Here is a 25,738-nt window from a genome sequence, read left to right as displayed (position 1 = left end):
TGTAGAATAATTGTTATTTTGATCGTTTGCCTGTTATCTCTCACTGCGCAAAAAGCATGGAATACGGATGTGTATATTACAGGAAACTCCCGTTAAACTTTCGAACAAACTCCGGTAAACTCCCGAATTGTACCATCACACCTGTATATTACCGTATATTAACTGTATATGCTGCTAAACTTGAGGTTTACGGGCAAAATACAGTGGCCATAATTGCTCGTTAACTCCTCTTTTCACGCAGTGTCTCCTAATGGTACCAACATCAATACAGCATGGAATTGTGGAGAAAACCGTATACAACAACAACAAAACATTCTAAGTTTTGGGTCTGGGAGGCTATATCTCATCTCATTAATGGTGGTATGTGGCTCATGTGCTGAAAAAGATATTGGTCCTTGATGTGAAAAGGGTTGAAAACCACTGATCTAAATTCTTGACGGACAGCTGCATCCAAACACACCGACCCAGGGCAGAAGTGCCTGGTCAGCTCCACAGAGATGACAAACATCCGCACATCTATCACAGTGGTGTGTCTACATGTCACCATCCTCTTGAGGAGCTGTCAGCAGCACTGTCAGATTGGCCATTAGCATGCGTATAACCCCACGCCATTTATCTAGGAGCCAGTGTTCCGTGCCCTACTCACACTAAATGACAAGTGAGAATAATTCTCCTCTCAAAAACCTGAAACCAAGTGAGTGGTGGGAGGGTCAGGGTTCCACCTTTTCTTTTTTTCCCGAGGATCACTCGAAGTCGAAGAGTCATTTACGTTTCAGTTTTGATGCCATAATAGTTCAGTTCAGCATCGAGTTGCAGACCAAAAAACGCTGTCAGGGACGGAGAGCACACAGGGAGGATTACTTGCCGGATGTTTGATAATGATTTGTCCGGGTGTCAGCGTCTGGTAATGACTGATCCGGCTGGACCGCTTTCTGTGCACTGTGGACCCAACAGGCTTTCTCTGCAAACACTGTGGATGTCAGAGAGGAGGCAGACAGCCTGTCAGAGGACAGGGGAGTGAGGTGAATTCTAAATTCTTTCAGCACAGGTAGTGAGAGTTGAGAGGTATACAGATGGATGTTCCCCACGCTTGTCGAAACAGTCAAGAATAACAAGAGTAGCAAACATACAAAATGTGAACTCGAGAGGAAGCGTTGTAATTTATATACTTAATGATGTAATGATAGGCCCTTTATCAATGGCAGAGAGGCTTTTGGGCATGACGTCGTGGAATCAGGCACAGCCTGCTGTGGTAAGGTAAATCTAACGCCAAAAATAATTTCTACAGATCAATGTCCCGATTATTGACTTATGCACATGAGGACCACATTAAAAATATATATATATTGCGTCTCCTGCCTGCTTCGAATGGGGTATGCAAGTACGTTTCCCCTTGTGGGTTTGGGTACATATCTGGTGACAGACAACCATCTGAATATGTGCCAGCTTACTTGTATTCCAAATGGGCTGAGGACAGGGAGCAGAGTATTTGTCCTTGACCTTGAGAAAAAAAAACTTGCAAATCTTCACAATAACCGGCAAGAATATTTTGAGTTAATTTCTCATCTTGCTTGTTGTCATGATGTTACAAACCTATCAAGTGTATTTTTTGCCATCTTGTAGTTAGCTGTCTGGCTATACAGCAAACACCCAATAGTTAATTTAACAAACTGTAGACTTGTGCATGCTTTGTGTAGTTAAAACATACAGTAGGAGGATAAGATTAGGCGGCTTGTGCTGACAAACTTTTACATTGTGATATCTAATGAAGAGTAATGAAGAGATTGATTGTATCTAATTGGCTATCAGTACTTGTACGTTGAGCTGCATAATAATAATAATAATAATAATGATTAAAATGATAATGGTAAGGATAAAAATAGATAATAGTTTATTATGTTTTGTCAGTCAACCGCTATTAAGTTGTTTACCATCGATTTTTCAGATGTTCCACCGTGCGTGCGTGCGCGCGTGCGTGCGTGCGAGCGATATATTCAGTAGCATATTCAAATTGGCCATATCAGGCTATTAAAATGCCATATCGGTATCGAATTGGTCTCCAAATAATCCAGATTACTTTCACCGATATTTATGACGCAATGGCTTTGTACTCGCGTTGTACTCAGTCTGCCTGAGAGAGAGCGTGCGTGCGTGCGTGCGTGCGTGTGTGCGTGCGTGCGATGTATATATATATATATATATATATATATATATATATATATATATACAGTATATAGGACTAGTTTGCAGGTTAATGGAAGTGTCTATGGATACAAAAAGCTTCCTACTTTCCTCACCCCCATGTTTCTAATCAACTGTTCCCAGGGCTCTGGCGTCATTGAAAATGAAAAGGTGTCGGCAGAGAACACCTACAGCACTACTGAATGTGGCACTACACTACAGTGCTCCGTAGTGGGAACGGAGAGAAAAAAGATCTAGGACAAATCACAAGACTGGTTTACCCCTCTGAGAATTAAGTGAAGCATACGCCTTGTCGTTAGAAACTCAACAGCCCCTGTACTAAATCTATTCCCCTGCAGTGATAATAAATCAGTATGGGCTTGTGTAAATTAATTTAGCCAAAAAGCCAGTGTACACAAACGAAGCGAAGGGACACGGAGAGACTCCTGTCTGTGTCCCGGGAGTGTGCGTGCAGCGTGCGTGCATGCAAGTGTGCGTGCGAGTGCGTGTGCATGTGCGTGTGCATGTGTGTGTGTGTGCGTGTCTGTGTGTGCATGTGTGTGCGTGAGCGAGCGAGCGAGCGAGCGAGAGAAGAGAGAAAGAAGGTGGGTGAAGGTGGGAGGAGAATAAAATGGCACAATAATAATACATATAGGGCTGATGGGGAATAATGTTGGAATGCTTGAAAAATGTCATCCATGAAATTGCTTGTTGCATCCCTTAAAACCTGCTGATTGATGGTGGCAATTTTAAACCATGGCAGTTCCCCCCCCCCCTTCCATGGAGGTATTAGAAACTAGTACTGTAGTACTTCAGGCTTCTCTCAAAGAATTCCCTACATATTCCTTCCATATAGTTGCTATTGGGCAGCAGCGACTGATCCAGAACATTGTGACTGGGGGGGACTATGTGGGGGGGCTGGCTATTTAGAGCGGGGGGTAATGAACGTTTGGTTTACATATAACAGTAAGACGCCCTGAGGTCGCGTGCACGCATCCGCCTGGGTGACAGCAGACCGCTGGGTGAGCGCTGGCGCTTTTTCACAAATTAATCCATAAATGAATGTCATGCTACAGTCAGTGTCACACGAAAGTAGCAGAAATAGCATCGCATTGCATTGTGTTGTAAACTTGAAGATCTGACAATTTAGCTATACATTTTTCGTAATTGAAAGGGAAAGTTGGTGCCACCTGGTGAACACCAGTTTTGGCCCTTGTTGCCACCGAAGCCCATTAAAAAGTAAAAGAAAGAAAATGAAATTCTATTGTGCATGTAATGTGCATGTCATCACCTGACATGCAGATTAGAGCAATTTTCTAAATATGGATAAAAAAATAAAAAAAAGAATATTCAAAAAGTCGTCCAAAGGCGCCATTGGCACTGAGACAGTGTGTCTTTGGGTTTCACTAATATTAAACCAATGCAGTTATTATCAAGCTTCTTTATTTCACATTTCCTAAAAAGTAACAGTTTTGGAGATATGAGACAGTGACGATATACAGTACCTGTCTGCCGCAAGTGCTCATGGAAGCTCTTTTTATAGTACAAATAGGAGTGTCACAGATAAACCCATGCAGTGTACAGTAGCTCTATACCGTAAGAACTCTGTCCAATGTGTCACAGCTTGAACTCGCCTCCTGTTAACCCATTTTGACCTGGGAACAATTCTACAAATGTCTTCAAAATCCTGACAGTTTTCTCGAAAAACCTATGTTTCTATGTCAGTGGTTCTCAAACATATTCATGTCAAGGACCCCAAATATAATGACATTGGCTGCCGACCCCCATCTGAAAATATGTTGTTCCAGGGACCACCCCAGTAGCCAAGATTTGATTTAATAACAATATATATTCAAAGATTTCAGGCACATTTTCATGATTTTTCAAAAATAGCAGACCTACAAGTTCATAGCGCGGCACTCGGTGCCGCGCTATGAGCTTGTAGATCTGCTATTTTTCAACAGCTAAAGCATAATATAATGCTTAAAACACCAAGAGGGGTTCCCGCCCAATATGGGTTAACGTCAGTGTCAAGTGTTAAACGACATCCCGCTACACTAAATCCCAAAATACACACCTACTGTAGGCTACATAGTCCTATTAAATAGACATAGTGGCAGACGTAGTGGCATGGAAAATGAAATATTTAATGTTGCTACAGTAGGTGAGCCAGAATGGAATAAGCACTTATTGGGCAGCGCTTTTCATCCGATACATTTGTATTTTTACATTTCTGCAAATTCAGAAAGAGGTATACATTTCTCACCGCGAATGTTCTCGCCGTGAATTAATAGTCCGGCAGCCGACAGGCTTCTTTTGTTTAAAGTGGGAAATTTGTATTTAGTCTTTTTTTATTGGCCTAAAATATTGTCTATATACATTACATTCATGAATCCACTTGCTGACCGGCTGTCGCTATTGGGCAATTTTTTTATATGGGTTTCTTGTGACCCTACCATTAACATCCTATGGCAGGCAAAAATGTCAAACTTTCCTTTTGCTTTAAGTAGCAAGTGGCTATGGCTGCTTTTAGCCCAAGGAGTGTTTTTTGTGCAAAACGAATGCTTGGAATGGATTCAGAATCATGCAAACCCCCTAGTTTTACATGATGCCAGTAATAGCTCAGTTCAAGCACTGCTAATGCAAAAGGTAGTGCATGTAGTTCAATGTGTAAAAATGTCATTTCACAAGGAAACACCTGTTGAGGTGTGACGCCAAGCTGTAGTGCGGTTACTGCGGTAGCACCCGTTCACTGTGAAACCCCGGGTGCAACTCATTAACACTGGCATCCATTTCGGTCCCATTCGTGTAGCCCACTCCTCTGTGTTATATTAGCACAGAGGATTTTACCGTGTTCCCTCTGACTTCCAACGCGGCTGTTGACTCATATAATATATGAATATTATTATGATTATGAGTCCCTCTTCACTGAACAACGCCGGAGGTCGTTCCAAGGGTGCTTGGCAGGACCCGCTTTCAATTTCAATATCTCAACCACACAAAACCCTTTCCTCTTTCCCCCCCTCCCTTCGCCTTGAGATCCCTCCATACAATTGAACAACTTTTGGATGATTTGGAACTTTTAGAATGAGTTTTATTTCATTCTACGCTTTAGAATGATGTGTTTTCTATACAGGAAGGAGGAGAGAAGATAACGACTCCGAAATGACGCTGATCTGTCGTCGACAATCACTCTGACGCCGTTATTATCACATAATAGAATTCATTCAGGATTATGACACAAGTCATTATCTCGGCTGAGGAAGCTGTTCGGGCTCTTTGCGAAATGGACTTGTTAATTAATACATGAAAGATAGAGCATATTAGCATAGCGAGTCACATCGTGAATGAATAATTGGATATTTGTACATTTTGTGTGTGAGTGTCTATACAGAAGTCCACCACAGATAAACAGTTTATCAAAATAATTTGTTTAATTTAAGGATGCACAATATTATCGGTACAGTATCGAATTTGTCTGATATCCGCCTAAAATGTCACATCGGTATCGAACCGATCTCCAAATATACCTTCACCGATATTGATGACGCAATAACAATGTGATTGTTTTGCACTCCCAGAGTCTGCCTGTCTCTTTAAGAGCATCAGCTGTTGCCCCTCCCCCTTTCTCACACACACACACACACACACACACACACACACACACACATGCACACGCACACGCACACGCACACGCACACACTAACATAAATATACAGTACTAAATGTTTTGTGTTATACAACGATTCAAATAATGATGTAACAAGCAGATGGCTTATCATAACATACAAATATGATGTCATAGTTTAGTGTGTTACTTAGAAGTCTATTTAATTAATGCATTCATTTTAGGGCTCAATATGATGTCCTATATTGGAATCAGTATCAGCCGATATTACCCTGCAAATAATTGGAGCTCGGATATCGTCTAATCTCTAATTTAATTGATTATTTAAAAAAATGATTAATATTGTCATTAAAGGCAAGAAGTTGTAAAATAGTGAAAATGGCAGATGCACAAGCTCATGATGCATTGCATGAGCTTGTAGATCTGCTATTTTCACTACTATTGCATGACACTGTTGTGCGACCAATATAAAATAACACTTGAGTGGTTAATCAATCCGTTGATAAGCATCAAAAGTAGTAGATCTGCAAGCTACAAAATGTGTCACGAAGTGACGCATCTTGAGCTTGTAGATCTGCTTGTAGATCAGCTCGTTCTTGCAGTGGATTCACGGTACATGTAGCGTGTGAGTAAATGTAATTATTTTGTGTAAATACGAAATATGATGTCTCCTTCAATTCTTTACCCTTTCCAGAAAATGATGCTAATCTCCACAAATGTATTGAATACTATAATACAGTATGTAAATAGTGCATACATGATTTGGTAAATGTAGACAAGCAGGCAATATATCACTGAAAAGAATAGACTGAAATAATATAGAAATGAGCAAGGTGGCCTTTACTGTTCAATGTGGGTCTTGTTGAAAGGGATATGGCCTCATGAAAAGGAATATAAGAAGATTCAGCAGTCAGCAGTTTTGAACACCAAACTGTTGATGGTGTACGTACGCGGTGCAGCTTCCACAGGCGCTGACAGCATGACTATATTTACATTCCCATTGTACACATAGTCATACACTGTATAGGCATCGTTAACAAGTGGCTCTGCGGGTCCACATGGGTCGCTTTAAGAAGTACCAGAGCAGGAAACCCTAAAATAGAAAGAATTACTCTACAATCACATGCTCATCCTGACAATCGGCGAGAGACGTCAGCGCCGCTGTCACGGTGCCATACAGTGTGTCCCTGCCGCCGTCGCTCTGGTCTTGGTTTATTTCAGTTTTACACAGGTGTCAGCAGTCTACCGATGCTCCCCAAATGCACACTTTATTATTTGTGAGCGCTTTTTCGGCCACTGCAGAAGAATCCCGCCTCGGAACTGAGCGGATTTCTAACTCCACTCGGTGAGCTAGATATACTGTAGGGATAGAGTTGGCGATGGCGTAGACGTAGGGGACAAAGATGAAGGTCGACTCACCCTTACTGCGTGCCAGCTGTCACAAGTGGACAGACAGGAGAATCATCTGAAACCTAAATTGATTTCTTTGAGCATGAGAGAACGAAATTTCAGATATCCATTGACCTCTCTTGATGGAATTTGTCACATGAGGGGCAAAGCTGGGGCAAGGGAAGGAGTGCAGGCAGACAGCAAATGTCATTTCATGAAAAGATAGACTTTTCTCTTTGAAACGCACTACAGACAGGCGTTACAGACATGCAAGGGACGTCTAACTATAGCCCTGAAACCATTCTGTATACTATTTTTTAAATCTAATTAATTCAACCTTTGTAAAACCCATCTCAACTTGTTTTTCTAAACAAATACAAAATCCCCTTTGTTGCCTTTCACATGTTTTTAACAGAAAAAAAGTCATGTCTGTTAATCTCAACAATCTGGCAGCAGCTTGGCCCTAGTGATTCATTAACTTGGTGTGTTTGATAAAGCTGCATTGAAGAAAGATACTTGAAAGACTCTTCTGGCACTGGAGACAATTTCAAGCCAACTTCACAGATAATTAGGCACTTTATAGCTGGATGACTTGATTTTGAAACACGCCAACCACAAAGCACACGCGCACGTACGCGCGCACGCACACACGCACACACGCACACACACACTGTTGATCACAACTCTGGAGATGCTTTGAGGGAGAGCATTTAAAAGCATGTCTTTAACAGCATGCATCTCAGCTTACATGTATTTGCCATCCTCTCACTGATATTCCTCTTCTGTGACAAGTCGTCTTCTAAAGAGGAAGAGCCATTTTCTGGCCAGACATCACTGTGCTTTCAGGAATTGCTGTTAACCTTTCAATCATGTAGCTGTACCTGCTACTGTACCTGCTACTGTACCTGCTACTGTACCTGCTACTTTGCTGTACCTGACGGACATGTCATTATAACAAACGACAAATGGCAAAATTCACATTGACCAAAAGTATTGGTCTTAAGTGGTTAAAATGTAGAGGGCTGTTTGGGGAAAAAAATAGTTCATAGGGATGTTTGGTTTAAAAAAATGCATAAAGGCAATGCATGATTTTAAAAGCACTCAAAAATATTATACTGGCCTGCTGTTACAGGTTCTCATAATGGTCACATGTCGTGAAAATTTGCATTTTCTGTGCTTTTTTTGTCATCAGTTTCATATTTTTCATGGGCTGTCTATTTGAGCAATTATATAATCCAACATCATTTGGGGTGTCGACGTGTTGTTATCAAAATCCCAACCCAAATTCTATCTCCACCCAGCAGATAGTTTTTTCCATAGACTACTTGCCATTTCGTTGTTTTTTTTTGTCTCAAAACTCATGATATGGTATGATATGGTACGGTGGTTTTAGCAAATCTAGTTACACCAACATAGTTGTTTGTTGCCATGCACTTTTGCACAATACAATATGTAAAGCAATTACATCTTGTCTCTACAAGGAAACATTTCCTTGGACTAGAGATCCCGTTGAAAAACTATCTGTTGCATAGAAGGCAGATGAACTTTCACCATTATGGCTTCAAGGCCACAACCACTTACAAAAAGGAGCGGGGAGAGTGGGGGAGATTTGTAAAGGCAAGTCAAAGAAATACATGAATGGGATGGGAGAGGCACCCATTTCCTAACTCTTAATAAGTCCCATAGCCTTTGTAATTTCATTAACGGGCTTTGTTGAAAAAAAGAAAAGAAAGAACACTGCCAGAGTTAATTAAAAGATAAGGTGAATGGTGCAGTCTGCTTGTCATTGCCACTTTGGTTCCTTCCATGTTTTAGTGTATTCCATTGCGGCATTTACAGTCCACCCTCCGTCCACACAAACAACGCACGCACAAACAGGCGTCACACACATCCTCACATACGCACACACTGAAAATACGACAAAGGTGCTGGCTCTCCCACCTGCCAACAAAGCCCCTGGCTGACATGTGCACTGGAGGAAGACGCGCTGCGGTTCCCCTAGCACCGGGCTGAGATATGAAATGTGACAGGTGCACAATGGTTGTCAACATGAATGACTCATAAACACGCAAAACGTTGGGGCAGCCCTGCACCGTGGTCTTCATTTACACCAATCTGAGATGGAGGCTTGACAACATCTACAACACATACACTGTATGTGTTGTATACACTGTACGCCTATGTGTTGTACGTATGTATGTCACACAGTATCGCCTCTCACTTCCTTTGCTGTGGACGGGCTAAATTGTCCACAGGCTAAATTAGTGGCGTCGCTCCTAATAGCAGTTATGCATTATAGGTAAGTCCAGGTTACTGTGTTTCGGTCGTATAGCTTGTTTTGCAGAGCAGGATTCACGAAGTTGGTATAGTTTAAATTGGACTTTCAAAAACATTTAATAGTTACATATGACCATGTGTCACTAGACCTTTGTTCTGTGGCTTGAGTAATTATCACAAAATCACCAAAACTCACACCGCATTGTTTAACCCATTCAGGACGGGAACCCCTTTTGGTGTTTTAAGCATTATGTTATACTTTAGATATTGAAAAATAGCAGATCAAGTGCCGCACTACGAGCCTGTAGATCTGCTATTTTTCAATAGCTAAAGTATAACATAATGCTTAATTCAGGATGGAAACCCCTTTTTGGAGTTTTAAGCTTGTAGAAGCTTGTAGATCTGCTATTTTTGAAAAATAGAATCGTGAAAATGTGGCGCAAATCTTTGAACATTATATTCTCCCAGAGCGAACATTTTTAACTCAAATCTTTTCTTCTGCGGGGTCCCTGGAACAACATATTTTCAGATGGGGGTCTGCTCTGCGGCCAAATACAGATAATTCTGGGGGTCCTTGACATGAAAAGGGTTGAGCACTGTTAGGATTTTAGAAGACATTCTTTTAGAATCGGCCTCAGGTCTAAATTAGCTAATATAATTTTGAATTGTTGGCACTGTTTCTAACCCCAAACCAAGCAGTGGAGTTCTGGGCAATGGCCGCCAGGCTTTATGGAACCGTTCTGCTTCTCTGCCATCCAGCTGCATGGATGAGGAGCAGAAAGGGAAAGGAAAGATTAGAGGTGCTGGATCAACTTCATCAGTTAATTAAACTCTATTTCAGCTTGATGAACAATTAATCAAGGCAGCGTGCAGTGTGTCAGGAAGGGCTGGGTTCTTCTCAGGATGCGCTGTGTGTGTGTGTGTGTGTGTGTGTGTGTGTGTGTGTGTGTGTGTGTGTGTGTGTGTGTGTGTGTGTGTGTGTGTGTGTGTGTGTGTGTGTGTGTGTGTGTGTGTGTGTGTGTGTGTGTGTGTGTGTGTGTGTGTGTGTGTGTGTGTGTGAGAATATATTCAAAGATTTGCGCCACATTTTCACGATTTTTCAAAAATAGCAGATCTACAAGCTTAACCCATTCTAAAAATGTCTTCTACATCCTGACAGTTTTCTGAAAAAGCTATGTTTCTATGTCAGTGGTTCTACGATTTTTCAAAAATAGCAGATCTACAAGCTCATAGCGCGCCACTCAGTAGCGTGCATGCGTGCGTGCGTGCGTGCGTGCGTGCGTGCGTGCGTGCGTGCGTGCGTGCGTGCGTGCGTGCGTGCGTGCGCGCGCGCACACGCACACGCACACGCGCACAGACATGCGTGTGTATTTTCAAGTGCCAGGGGGCTTCCCCATTCATGGGCTTTACCTTACCTTACGCATAAATCAGGCTATAGCCCAATTTATACTGTGTTGGTGTTATGCATCAAACATTGCCAGTCTACAAACTCAACAACATATCACGCTGCCGACGCATTACTATTATTATAACCTTCATTTAATCAGTACAAGCCTTGAAACCTACCTGTCTCCTTTTATAAGAAAAATAGCTTGTAGATAAGCTATTGTTGGTGCATAACAAGATGTGCATCAAAGTATAAATAAATAATAATAATAATAAGAAGAATAGGCCCGGGCGGCTGGCGAAGCCGTCTGGGCACCTTGGCTGGTAATCCAGTCTGGCAGTGTGCCGCGGGTTCGACTCCCGATCCTTTACTGCGTGTCACCCCCCCATCTCTATCTCCCCATTTCCTGTCAGCCTACTGTATACCTATCCCTCTATGAAAAAGAAAATAAAGGCGAAAGCCACAAAAAAATATCTTAAAAAAAATAATAATAATAATAATAATAAGAAGAAATTAGAGTTCAGCATGAAGTTTGGACGTGGCGTGGCGTAATGTGTTGTGTTTGAGTACGAGGACCCTATAGCAACACCATCAGTCACTCTCTGATTTAAGCTCAGAGCTCCTGGATTAGCCTGGTTTTATTGCTTGTTGTGAACCCAGAGAAACTACACAGTGGAATCTGGTGTTAATTTCACACTCAGAGTGGAAAAAACGGCCGCTTACGGCTCAATTTGTTCACCCTCCACTCTTTGTAGAGCACTTGAGAAGTATTAGGAGAACTGTGGACAAGGAGAGGATTAAGATTAATCCATTTTGGGCGAGAACCCCTTTCGGTGTTAGCATTATGTTATGCTTTAGCTATTGAAAAATAGCAGATCTACAAGCTCATAGCGCGCCACCGAGTGGCGCGCTACGAGCTTGTAGGTCTGCTATTTTTGAAAAATCGAAGAACGACTGACATAGAAAACTTTTTCAGAAAACTGTCAGGACATTTTTAGAATCTGATCTCAGGTCAAAAATGGGTTAAAGGTATACAGTAAGTTATCCAGCTCAGTGTTGGCTAAACATGGCCTCTTAAGAATATCATTTTATCTATAAAATCTCTACCCTGCAACTCCCTATACCACTGATTGGTGAACGCCTTGCCTTCGTAAAAAAAAGTGTGTTGTCATTCGCCCTTTCATCCACCTCTCGAGATCTCTTCAAGACAGCGATGTGGATTATGTATTATGGAAATCGAGTTGGCAAGTTGTGACAAAATGCTGTGAATTTATTAACCGGACCATGGGGAACATTAAAAGTCAATTGAAGGAGGCTATTAAAAGCAGGTTTTTTAATTGGTTGGGTCTCTTTATAACTAAAGCTGTTTTTTACTCTCTTTTTTGTAAGGGGCAGTAGCACTATGAATTAGTCGGTTTTATTGATGCATAGTCCTTGAAAGAAGGTACACTTTTGCAAAAGACAAAAGCTATTATAAATACTTTATTTCTGTGCATGAAATGGGTATTTGTATTTTTATTATTTTATATATATATTTTTTTTTAATAGACAGTCAAGTGATTTCTTTGTGTACTTCATAGAAAAAGGGTTGTTATTACGCGGTAAAATCATTGGTGTTTATTCATGCTGTGAGTTAAATGAGCACAGGGTTTTACAGTGTGATGAAACACCAATGATTCTGAGCAAACACAAGAGCTGTTTCAGGACGATACCACTGGGATGAACCTCTTTTGCGTCTGTCTCATGATGCTGTCTCTGTGTTTAGACCCCTGCTGAGTCACTGGACCCCCTGCATGCCACCCTTCTCTTTGAAGCAGCTTAACCCATTTTGGGCGGGAACCTTGGTGTTTTAAACATTATGTTATAATTTAGCTATTGAAAAATAGCAGATCTACAAGCTCATAGCGTGCCACCGAGTGGCGCGCTACGAGCTTGTAGTAGGTCTGCTATTTTTCGAAAAATCATGAAAATGTGGCACAAATCTTTGAATATATATTTCAGAGCGAACATTTTTAACTAAAATATTGGCTTCTGGGGGGTCCCTGGAACTACATATTTTGAGATGGGGGGTCCGTGGCCCAATAGAGATAATTCTGGGGGTCCTTGACATGAAAAAGGTTGAGCCCCACTGACATAGAAACATGGGTTTTTCAGAAAAAAATTAGGATTTATAAGACTTTTTTTTTAATCGACTTCAGTCCAAAATGGGTTAATACAGGACTGGCCACTTCACCAAGACCCACAGATCATCCTTGCCCTTCCCCAGGATAGTCTCGGGCTCTTGATTATAGTACATGCAGTGAGTGGTCCCCAGGGACTCAAAATGGGTCCCACCGCCGCTTTAAAGGGTCGCGAGTAGCATTGTGAGCTTGTAGATTGGTTGTGTTCACTATTCTTTAAGTATGGTTTGGTGTAAGTGATTAAAGCGGTATTATTAAGTCACCTTTCTTTTAGCCTCGGAAACCCAGACGTTTTTATTTCCAGGGAGAAAAAAAATGTCTGTGTCCGAGTCCACTTCAATTCGGCATAGAGTAGTGCAAACATCGCTCACTCTCTGCTGATTTTTGATCGTCTGCAACTTTGTTAAATTGACACACACACGCACAAATGTACACACACACACACTCCTCTCTCTCTCTGTTGCAGTAATTAGTATCATGTCGTGCAGCTGCGCATAGTTTCTCCCGGCGGATCCTGCCGGGAGCTGCCTATGCCATAAAAAGCATAGGTGAGTTCCAGGCTACCTTTCTTTAGTGAATACCATTTAATTTTGTCCATTCTGTATGGTAGAGTATGATAATACAATATAACTTGGATCTTGTGTGGTCTAGGTTGGACACAACCTATGACACGATTATATGATTTGACATGAATTTTAACCTGAAGGTCAAAATTAAATTTCTCCACAGAGCAAGCAGTCGGCTTAGTTTAGTGGTAAAAAAATCCAAGAATGTCTCTGTCATAACTGCCAGCTAGCTGCAACGAGCACTTGTAGTTTCCGATGTTCTTTTGTTGGTTCACTCATTGTGTTTTGTTGTGGTTGTCCTCTATCTCCAGTTAGCTCATAACATTAGCTTCTGTTGCCACTCGCTCCGCGTTGCGGCGTTCAGAGTATGGGTTTTTAGGCCGTTCAGACTATCATTGGTTTAGGAGACAGGCAGGCAGCCAATCATGACTAGGTCACTACTAGTAAGATCGCTAGGAGGCAGCCAATCGTGACTAGGTCGTCACTAAAGTCGTCTGTTAGTGTTACGGTTGTCAGTAGTGGTGGGTGCAAATGTAGTCCAGGCGCTTTTCAAGCGCCTGTAAACCGGGGTAGAACAGGGAAGTTATAAAGTGCAGTTTTAACCCATTTTGGGCGGGAACCTTTTTTGGTGTTAGCATTATGCTATGCTTTAGCTATTGAAAAATAGCAGATCTACAAGCTCATAACGCGCCACCGAGTGGCGCGCTACGAGCTTGTAGGTCTGCTATTTTAGAAAAATCGAAGAACGACTGACATAGAAACATAGCTTTTTCAGAAAACTGTCAGGATGTAGAAGACATTTTTAGAATCTGATCTCAGGTCAAAATGGATTCATTCATGATGTATTTTTGTCCGTTTGAGTCCCCGGGGAGACGGAACGAAACACCAAATGTCTCCTTTGGGTCTCGAGCTGAAAAAGTGTGGGAACCCCTTCTATTGTACAGGTACCTATAGATACCTATAGATGTCAGCCTGGAACAGACCAACAGGACCGGACTGTAGCACACTACAGCTTGACTGGCTTCATGGAACCCCTTCTATTGTACATATAGCACACTACAGCTGGACTGGCTTTATGGAACCCCTTCTATTGTACATACTAGCACACTACAGCCTGACTGGCTTTATGGAACCTCTTCTATTGTACATAATGTAGCACACTACAGCCTGACTGGCTTTATGGAACCTCTTCTATTGTACATAATGTAGCACGCTTGACTGGCTTTATGGAACCCCTTCTATTGTACATACTGTAGCACACTACAGCTTGACTGGCTTTATGGAACCCCTTCTATTGTACATAATGTAGCACACTACAGCTTGACTGGCTTTATGGAACCTCTTCTATTGTACATAATGTAGCACACTACAGCTTGACTGGCTTTATGGAACCCCTTCTATTGTACATACTGTAGCACACTACAGCTTGACTGGCTCTATGGAACCCCTTCTATTGTACATAGAACACACTACAGCTTGACTGGCTTTATGGAACCCCTTCTATTGTACATACTGTAGCACACTACAGCTTGACTGGCTTTATGGAACCCCTTCTATTGTACATACTGTAGCACACTACAGCTTGACTGGCTTTATGGAACCCCTTCTATTGTACATAGAACACACTACAGCTTGACTGGCTTTATGGAACCCCTTCTATTGTACATACTGTAGCACACTACAGCTTGACTGGCTTTATGGAACCCCTTCTATTGTACATACTGTAGCACACTACAGCTTGACTGGCTTTATGGAACCCCTTCTATTGTACATAGCACACTACAGCTTGACTGGCTTTATGGAACCCCTTCTATTGTACATACTGTAGCACACTACAGCCTGACTGGCTTTATGGAACCCCTTCTATTGTACATACTGTAGCACACTACAGCCTGACTGGCTTTATGGCGAACCCGGGTGTGGATGACTGTTCCATGCCTACCGGGAATAAGACGGAAGTTGCACTTGTGCTTGTAATCATATCAGATTATATAATCTGTCCTAAAATTACATTTCCAGAGCATACAATTGGCCTAGTTTTGGTAACACGGTGTGACACGTTACAAATGGTTTTAATTGCGCTGTAGCTTCTGGCTCTGGAGACTCACTCGGCCATGTTCATTCTGCATTTTGAGGGGGTTGAGGAGGGGGAGGGTGTAAGTGTGTGCGTGTGCGTGTTAGACTGAGAGAGATGGAGTTCATGTGTTAGGCGCTAATACATGATGAACTCCATCTCTCTCAGTCTAACACTGTGGAACAGTGGTTCCCAAACTGTGGTGCGTGCACCCCTTGTGGTGCGCGAGCGCCTTCTAGGGGGTGCGCGACATGAAAAGGCTAATGGTGGTGCTATGGTTTTATTTTAAATATATTAACCTATGCTGCATATATTATGCCATATTCAGGTTCATATATGTGCATACTGTATATGTGGATAAAAAGGAAATAATGTCTCTATATAGCTTATGCAATTTATATTTCCATGTGGGGTGGGGGTGCATCAGCTAGGTCGGGAGGTAACAGGGGGTGCATGGCCAAAAAGGTTTGGGAACCGCTGTCAGTTAGGGGAACAGAGAGAGATTGTTTGTGTATATGAGAGAAAGGAAGAGAGAGAGGATAGAGAGCCTGGCTGTTTGTGTATATGAGAGAAAGGAAGAGAGAGAGGATAGAGAGCCTGGCAGTTTGTGTCTTTAAAGCCAACATTGACGACGGCGGTGATCTCCACTCACCTCCGGGTCACGTCGTCATTTGTACAAACAACGGCACGCACGAATTCTAAGTTCTCCGTGAAGAGAATGCCACCGCCCCTATCACACCTTCTCCTGTCCCAACTGTACGCCCATCCGCTCAAAATTGACACTGCAAACACCCACCTATTTAGTTGTGCTTTTTCTGTGACGTCCGACTGCGGCCCGAAAATACACCAAGCAGACAGGACTACCCCCATGCTCGGACAACCCCTGCTGTTTTGATCTGCAGCTTGGTTTACTGTCAGTTTAAGGTTCTAAAAGTGTGTGTGCTGCGTGTGCGCGTGTGCGTGCGTGCGTGAGACAGTGTAGTACGACTGTGCTGACTGGATAATGACATGCAGAATGCTGCGCCTCAAGGTTGAACCGCCAACCAGATGCTCTTTTAACTGCAGTTTATAGAGAGCGCAGGATTGTGCCAACATATGTACTCATCCCAGCTGGATTAAAACTGTGTAGGTTTCAGGGACTTTCGATTTTGTGCCGTACACAGTAACGAGACTATTAGGAGGATATACCCCATTACAGTCAAATCTAAAGTCAAATCTAAAGATCACTTTTATAGGCCTATACTCCATAGGATGGCGTACAGTCACAGTGCTGCTCCCCCAAAATAACTGATCTATAAGCTAACATGTCTTAACCGATTTTGGGCGGGAACCCCTTTTGGTGTTAGCATTATGTTATGCTTTAGCTATTGAAAAATAGCAGATCTACAAGCTCATAGCGCGCCACCGAGTGGCGCGCTACAAGCTTGTAGGTCTGCTATTTTTTAAAAATCTAAGAAAGACTGACATAGAAACATAGCTTTTTCAGAAAACTATCAGGATATAGAAGACATTTTTAGAATCTGATCTCAGGTCAAAATGGGTTAAGCTTGTACAGTAGATCTGTTCTTTAACTTATTTTTGCAAAAAAAAAAACTGGCGCGATGGAGCTTACAATAAATTAAGCTTAACGCTTTAGTCAGTGGATTCAAACCTCCTGTCAGAACTTTTCTCATTATTTCCTCTACATAGTTTATATTAGTGGGGTCCTGCTGATCTGTGCTGTCTCTGTAATGATACTGTAGCCGTACTCATTGTGATTTAATTATGCACTCTCACAATCTGCTCAGATACAATAATATCTTAACGGCAGACTTTGAAGCCGGTGCGTGTTGGGCAAAGTGGAGATGAGACATTGTTTTTACGCGTGCTGAGCCAAGTAGAAGTGCCCAGATGGTTCTATTCATTATCTAAAACGTATTGGCTCAAATATAATAACGATTGAAACCACCTCAGTCCACAAAGACGTAGGTAGAGTACAAAACAATTGCCATCCTCACATTGGTGAGATAAAGTTGCGTTACTTTTTAAAATGTTGTTTTATGAATTTGTTCATCATGAATTTGCTAAATGTTATCACATTTCTTTGTTTGCCAAACATACTGTTGTTAACAGAAGACATCATATTCTGTACATTAAAGTGATTTTGGCTTGTTTGAGGATGACCTCTAGAGAGATCACCTAAGTGAGCAACTAATTGAAGTGATGATGTCAATTATTTTAATATCTCTACTTTGCTGCTGTTATTCAAAGAGCAAACACTTTACCTTTATATTGACTTGCAATCCACTTTTCATTACCTGTGGTGTAATTATGAAATTATGTAATTATGAAATGTTGATTAGCGTTCATATTAGCATTCAGCATTTCATGTATTTACAAAAACACTTGCATACTTTAGTATGTCTCAGTGATAAAAAAAAAAATCCATGTCCATCATTTCTTAACCCATTTCGGGCGGGAACCCCTTTTGGTGTTTTAATCAGGAGATTTCGGAATTGTTTGCATTTCACAGTAGGTTTTAGGATTAGATTAGAATAAATAAATACACTTCTCATCCAAAACAAACAAAACATGAAAGTGCATCTTCTCTTATTGATATACAGAAAGTTATTTTCTGTAAATCCACAATGTGGTAACTTAATAAATATTGTAAACCAAGATAAACTATGTCCTTGCACATAACATGTATAATTTATTTTGTTTATCTGCAAAGATGATGCTGCACTGCATTCAAATGCCATTGGTCACAAATATTATGAACATGATTTTGTCTGATCATTAAATATTTCTCTTCTCTTCTCTTCTCTTCTCTTCTCTTCTCTTCTCTTCTCTTCTCTTCTCTTCTCTTCTCTTCTCTTCTCTTCTCTTCCCAGGAAAAGGGAAACATTGCAGTTGTGTTTAATGTCGGAACAGATGACATTAATATTGAGGAGACGTCAAAGTTTGTAAATGACGGAAAGTACCATATAGTGAAGTTTACGCGGAGTGGGGGTAATGCCACTCTGCAGTTGGATGACCTACCAGTCATTGAACGCTACCCCACAGGTGAGTGACCCGCTCTATACCCATGATGCTCTCTGCCACGATTTATAAATGTATTTATGTATTTATCGAGCAATGGTTTAACTGCTGATCTGTTTTGGAAGTTGGATATTAGTATTTATTTTGCCTGCCATGTGAATGCTTTTATTAGCCATATTTTACAAGTGAATACCAGTTTTATTGAGGTTTTTCCATGTCTATGTCTATATCTATCTCTTTACAGTAACCCAAAGACTTGACTATTCTAGGTGACTTACTGTATAGGCTTCATCTGAATGCTCTTATGTTGCTAGGAAACAAGCCCAATCCCTTGGACACGTACTGTATCCAGTCAGTTGTTGGCTTCATGGTCAATGTTGTGGTATAGACGAACTATGTTAGCTATCATAAACCAGTCTAGTGTAACATTTGCTATCCAGGAAAGGGGGGCGTAAGTACATGATGTGTTGGAACGTTCACTGTAATTGTTGAAAGTTGTGAAACGTTTTTTTTAAATACTGTGGTTAGCCTACATTGTGGCTCCCGTTGAGTTAAATGGCTTTCATGCTGTGTTCGCATCATAACAAATACTGGTAGAAATACACATAATTGTGCTACACAATACTAGCCTGCTACATAATAAGCTACAGATTAACAAACAAAACATACTATAGCGTAGTGATACAGGACACATAATATACTGTAGTGTTACATAACATACATACCATATTGTAGCAATACAGTACATACGTGCTGTTCATTAAGGCGTGTTGTAGTGTAGATCAAACTCTGAGGCTTTTTTCTTTCTTTTTTTTAGCTATGAGGTAAGTCACTAAACATCTTCTGAAAAGGCATTATTGAACACTACGGGTGAATGTAAAGTGATGGACTTACACTGTAGATACAGAAAAAACTCAGTAACACTGGCACTGTACACTCAGTATGTGTGTTTTAAAAATGTCACCTTAATTGTCACTAGGCTACTAGTAGGACAGCTGTGAACTTGAAATGTGTTTCACTGCCAGCTTTGGGTTCATTAACGTCTGCAATGTTCAAAGGTTTTGACAAAAGCTATATGGCGGGTCCATTTGGTTACTTTTTTTTTTAATATTTTTTTTTTTTACAATTTTGGAGCTCAATTAACTTGATAACTTTGTTTGTCTTTCATTATGTCACAGTTTGAAATGGTGCACCAACACCCCCTACCAGGGGTCACCAACATGTCCGTACACGGACAAATGTGTCCGTGGCAAAGACTTGGTCTTGTCCGTGGCAAATTTTTGGATGTTCTGTTTCACACACCATTATAATGTTCTTATTTTGATCCACTTACTGAATGTAAAGTCTCCGGATATTTGACCCGTATTTGCTACAACTCCAACTACTAGTGGTTCTCAAATGTTTTATTTGAAAAGACCCCCCTTAACTCTGAGAGTTTTCGAATGGAACCAAATGGACCCGTAAGGGTCTCCATTCGAACACTCTCAGAGTTACAGATCTGTTATGGTCATTCAGGGCTATCTATTCATGTGTTTCTGGTATTATTGTCCACTCATGTTGTATGTCCGTGGCAAACATGGAATGTTGACACGAATGTCCACCACAAGCCAACATGGCGATGAGCCCTGCCCCCCCCCCCCCCCCCCCCCTCCCCCCCCAGCCCCTACACACTCAAATTGAACCGTTTATAACTGTACTGCATGATGATGGACGTTAGCTATAGGATATTGTTACAGAATAACCACATTACTGCACAGTGAAATCCTGTTAATTCGCTTACAATAATTTGGTTAGATCTGTACAAACTCAGAGTTACAAATGGGTGAATTAACACTGGGGATTTGATTGTGTCTGATATGTTGGAATTATATTGCATTTGCCAGTGGTTGAACATTGGATATCTGGACACAGCTACAGGTCACAAGGTGTAATATTGTTTGTTCTACATAAGACATGTAGAATAAACACAAGTGGATAGTGAAGTATTCAGATTGTGTCCATGTGACTAAATTTGATTGAGGGACTGCTATTGGATTTTTTTTAATTTTGGTTTTTTCATGTCTCATGAAAGCAGGGAATCATAGCTTCAAATTGACATATTGGTTGTTCAGACATGCTCTAGTATGTGAAGAGTCTACCTGTGCTATTAACTCATTTTGGGGGGAAAAAAAGCTGTAATTTGCGCGATGGCAGTCTCTCAGTCAAATCTGGTCACATATTTTCAGTTATACCTCAAAACAGACAAGGCAGCCTTGTCCCTCCTGTGACCTTTTGGCACCCATCCCAAGGCGGCACGCAGGCCCCAGGTTGGACACCGCTGCTGAATGACTGGGTCACAGGCTAAACGGGAGATAAGTTCAACCTGTCTGTCCCCGTTTGCGTAATGTTTGGTGACATTTTAGCCATGACCAGTGCATTCATATCTAAATGGAAGAACATTTTATGGCTATAGCGTTCAATCCTCACTGCTAGCCTCGGGTAGAAAAGGGAAGCTAATGTCTTTTGACATGTCATGGACCATGCCAGAACGCACCGCAGGGCTAAATGCATGGATGGAGCTTGTCTGTAAGCCCTGCGAGAGCTGGCCTGTATGCAACAGACACCCTCTGCAGTCCCCCAAACACATGATGCAGGTGTGTTGTATGAAGAACCATAGACGGAAACACTTTTCAGTTTGATGGCTTATATTTTGGATCCATTCTCAATTTAAAAAAGAAATCACACTAATGGTAATTGGACAATCAGGATTTTTCCCTCAGTCCTAAACTAACGCCTGTCAGTCTTGCTACCTATGCCCACATCGATACAACACAAAGAGTGAGACTAAGCAACGGAAATCTTTGGAAGGATTTGGATTTGATTCTAAGAAAAATAATTGTCTTTTCATTGTCTGGCACAAGGATTGCTAACAAATGCCAACAGATGGCTGTAGCCAATTTTTCAAAAACTAAAACGCCACTAGAATTACCCCTTGAACATTCTGAATGGTTGAAGATAAATAACATACTGTATGCTTTTAAAAATTTCAAATCAGCCCTTCAAGACATGTGAGCAGAGGATTTGAAAGTGTTAGGAAGTTAACATTCTTTAGAGGTCAAGATTCTAGAATACATTTCCAGACTTATGATGGGTAGCCTAATTGGTAATTCCACTGGCTGGCTGGGCAAGGGAAAATATATATTTCACAAGTAGAAAACAGTATGCCAGTTGTTCAAGCCATTAGGAACTACAGTATACTGTATTAGGTTGTGGTCACACCAAACGTTAATTTTGCCCATGCAGCAGTCCGGCAGATTCTGCCAATGCTTTTCAATGGGAATGGATTATTACTTTATTTATGTTTTTTTTTTTTTTTTTTTGCGTAAATGATCCGCAAATGGCAACAAACCACTCCGTTCCCATTGAATCCACCACATAGGCAAAGTTTGGTGTGACCGCACTCTAACTGCACATTTTCAAGCTTTTGACTAATATTGAAAACAACAAAAAAAGTGCACTTCCATAATAATTATTACATTGTCAATTCTGAAGCTTACATTTTCACAAATATGTCATGAACATTTAGCATGTATAACCCCCATACACATTGCCAATGACAAAGAATCAAAAATCTGCACGAGTCAGTGCAAAATCGTTGCATATTTCCTGCTCTATTTATGCGAGTGTCAAATCACATCAATTACTCAAAGGAAAGGGGGGGGGGGGGGGGGGGCTATAAGTGATAAGCATAGAGCAGTGTCATCAATGCTCGTAGGAACAAACAGACAAAATCTAATCCCGTATACCCACCAAAAGCGTTTTACTGACAAAGCCAAGTCTTGACTCTCCTATTAGGCTGACTGAACACTAATTAGTGTACCTCCGATCACAATTACTGAGAGGTTCCACCCTCCGCCCTGAAGCACACAACGCCATTATTCTCTGTGCTCGTCTGTAGTTTGATTAGGCTCCGCGGATGCCTCTAACCCCAGTCATAATAACAGCCTTCAGCCTCTCATAGGCCACTCACAGATCAACTGTGATCATAATACGAATAGACGGCGAGGATAAGAACGATGGCCGCGGAGTCAGTTAGATGGAGTAGAGGAGATTATATGGGAGGAGGGGGGGGGGGGGGGGCTATCAATTGTCAAAAGCACGCGAATAATTACTCCACCAGCTCCTACTATTCTGCCCTGGTAATCTCATTAAAAAGTCACATACTGCATACTTATGGGCTATTAGAAGTCCTTAGTCCAATTATAAGAATCTCAAATGCAGAGCGCAGGCTCTGGAGTAGCTTTCCCTTTATTGTAGCCACCAGTTCTCCCTCTCTCCTCTTTTTTTCCCCCCCACTCTCGTCCTTCCTTTTTATTCCAACACAAAAGGCTGGACAGCTACAAAAAAAAAATCAGCCCTTCTCCTGAGTCCGGGCCATGGAAGTAATACCATCACAATGATGCTCTGCCAGGCCCGTAGGGGTGCAGTGCGGTACACACTGCCGGATCACCCAATGAAAGAGCGCTGCACACGAAGATAATGGAGGAGGCCCTGGCCTTGTTCTGCTAACGTTACTGTTATCGGAGCGTGATGCACTTACAGAGCGAGGGAGCTCTATCTCTGGCTCACTCCGCTCCTCTCAGCTCTGTGGACCTGCTCTTTCTCTACATCCCCCCCCCCCCCCTCCCCCCCCCCACACACACACACACAGACCAGCACCACGTGAATGGTTTGGACCTGACAGCTATTTTTTGCTTTTCCTGTCTCCCACCTTGCAGTTATGAGTACGATTTCTGGGCTATGGAGAGATGTTTTTGTCCGAGCTCCTTTAGCCGTGGCTCTAATGAATCATCTCATGGACTGGAGCGCTGCCATCCACATGGCCGTATATACGCCACGGTATCATCTCATGGACTGGAGCGCTGCCATCCACATGGCCGTATTATATACGCCACGGTATTATTCTAACCACACGGCTTTCCACTTAATCCATTGAGACCTGGAACGCATCCATGTCACGTTAGCGTTAGCGTTTTAAACATTATGTTATAATTTAGCTATTGAAAAATAGCAGATCTACAAGCTCATAGCGCGCCACCGAGTGGCGCGCTATGAACTTGTAGGTCTGCTATTTTTGAAAAATCGTTAAAATGTGCCTCAAATCTTTCCGAAAATTGTCATGATTTAGAAAACTTTTTTTTTTTTTTTTTCGACGTCAGGCCTGAATGGGTTAATTCTGTTCATGAGCCCATTTAGTGTGTTGAGCGACCAACCAGCCGCCAGCAGCAAAAAAAAGGAAAAAAATAGAAAAAATAAAATGGCGCAGCGCTTTTCTCTGCCAAAGTAGAAGATGAAAGAGTGAGCGAATAACACAAAAATAATGGCAATATTTGTCTCGGTTCGTCCTCCCCAATTCTCCCATTAACGGCGGACGTTTGCATATGTGTTCATTTAATGTGGAATGGTAGTGTCCGAGGGCTTGTAATGAGATAAAGCTCCTGCCTTATCGGACCACTTTATTAACCAAAAATAAAACAAGGGGAGCGAGGAGGGCAGGCCAGGGACGGCTCAGCTGAAAGGCCGCTGTCTGGCAGAGGAGATAAGCCAGCCCCCCTGTCCCATACCAACCGGTGGCCAGCGGTTCTGCTCACAGCCGTCACAATGAATGGGTCCTACTGCGGCATCCAGGGCCCCGTGGGATAGCATTGTTTCGCACTCTTAACGTTCCTCAGCGGGGATCAATACACGATCAGGCACGATTATATCCACACTTAATTAACCTGCAGGCCATAAAAATAGACGAGAAGACCATAGGATCCATAGCCTGAAAAGATAAATAGCTGCCCTCCTGTTTTTGAATTATAGCGTTTTTACACAATAGCGTGTTTGTGGCATTATGCCCGCAATGAAAAACGTTGGTTTATAGGCAGAGGCTTATTGTCTGCATTTATTCATTCACTGCCTCTGCAAGAGTGTACAGTCGACCCATTGGTGTCGATGCCTGCACAAGTGAGTCTGTGTGCACGTGTGCGTGTGCACGTGCCTCACTGTCCGTCTCTATCCGATTGTCTATCCATCTGTGTCGCTGTCAGTACATTGGCCTTGCCACCTCATTTTAACAAGCTGCCCAGTCTACTTACAGTAAACCCTATACTGTACTGTACTTTGTTGACCGGGGTCCCCCAAGGCTCTGCACTTGGTCCGCCCCCCCCCTACACCAAATCTCTTTGCCTGTTGATATACAGCTACTTTTGCCGAATGCTTGCCTCAGAATTGTGACGTTGGGATTCATGTGGTGAGGATTGCACTCCCACAACGTGCCCCGGCCGGCAGCATGTTTTTCGAAATTATTTGAAATAGCCTATCCCAATTTTAGATTACCACCTCATGCACTAACATGCAAATATCAAGGCAGCTGCCGAGCTTTAGTGTAGAGCTGTAGAGCTGTAGAGCTGTAGAGCATGCAAATGAATAAGTGCAAAGCAAAAAGAGACCTCGATCAGTCTCTCCCTTTTTTTCCCGCTATCGTCTTGGCCAGTCTGTATGTCATCACTGTCCTCCCAACAGCCGTGGGGCTCCCTGCTCTCCAGAGCCCAGTTTGACGCTGACCTATCTTCAAATGAGCTGTCAGAGCAGTAGCGCACGGCCAGCATTGCCCTCCTTCATGGGCAGAAGAGGTGACATAATCAACATGGCCACCCTGTGACAGGCAAATGGATGAAGAGAATCGTCAGTGATCCATTTCATGTAGCAATTTTTCCCCCTCCTCCACCTGCCTGTTCTGTCAAAGTCTGCAGTAGAGGTTTATTTCATAGAATGCAACAGGGTTTAAACCACTTTTTCTTTTTCTTTGTTTTTATCTCTTTATTACTTTTTGCACAGACAACAAAAAATACAATTGTGTGGCAAGTAGTGACACACAAGGGAAATACAAAGAAGGTCCCTTTTTGGTGGCGTTTTTTTTTACTTGTAGGCTGGCTATTTTCATCTGTCGTGCAACAAAGTATATGGGGTTTAAAACAGTTTTAAAACATTCCCAAACTTTTTAACGTCAAG

The 25,738-nt window shown here is 42.0% G+C and overlaps 1 protein-coding gene across 4 annotated transcripts in view; it reads left to right on the top strand.

The window, feature by feature from the left end:
* LOC306931175 (neurexin-1a) overlaps positions 1 to 25,738 on the top strand; it is a 528,074-nt gene that overhangs the window by 421,481 nt on the left and 80,855 nt on the right. For all 4 annotated transcript variants that reach the window (XM_079512408.1, XM_079512407.1, XM_079512406.1 and 1 more), the window contains one exon: positions 18,556 to 18,727. In XM_079512408.1, coding sequence (XP_079368534.1) covers positions 18,556 to 18,727 — 172 coding nt within the window. The remainder of the gene's footprint in view (positions 1 to 18,555; positions 18,728 to 25,738) is intronic.

This window comes from Electrona antarctica (genome assembly GCF_951216825.1).
Source record: "Electrona antarctica genome assembly, chromosome: 10".
Taxonomy (NCBI): domain Eukaryota; kingdom Metazoa; phylum Chordata; class Actinopteri; order Myctophiformes; family Myctophidae; genus Electrona; species Electrona antarctica.
Note: the sequence above shows the minus strand (reverse complement) of the source record. Positions and strands in the feature narration are given on the sequence as shown.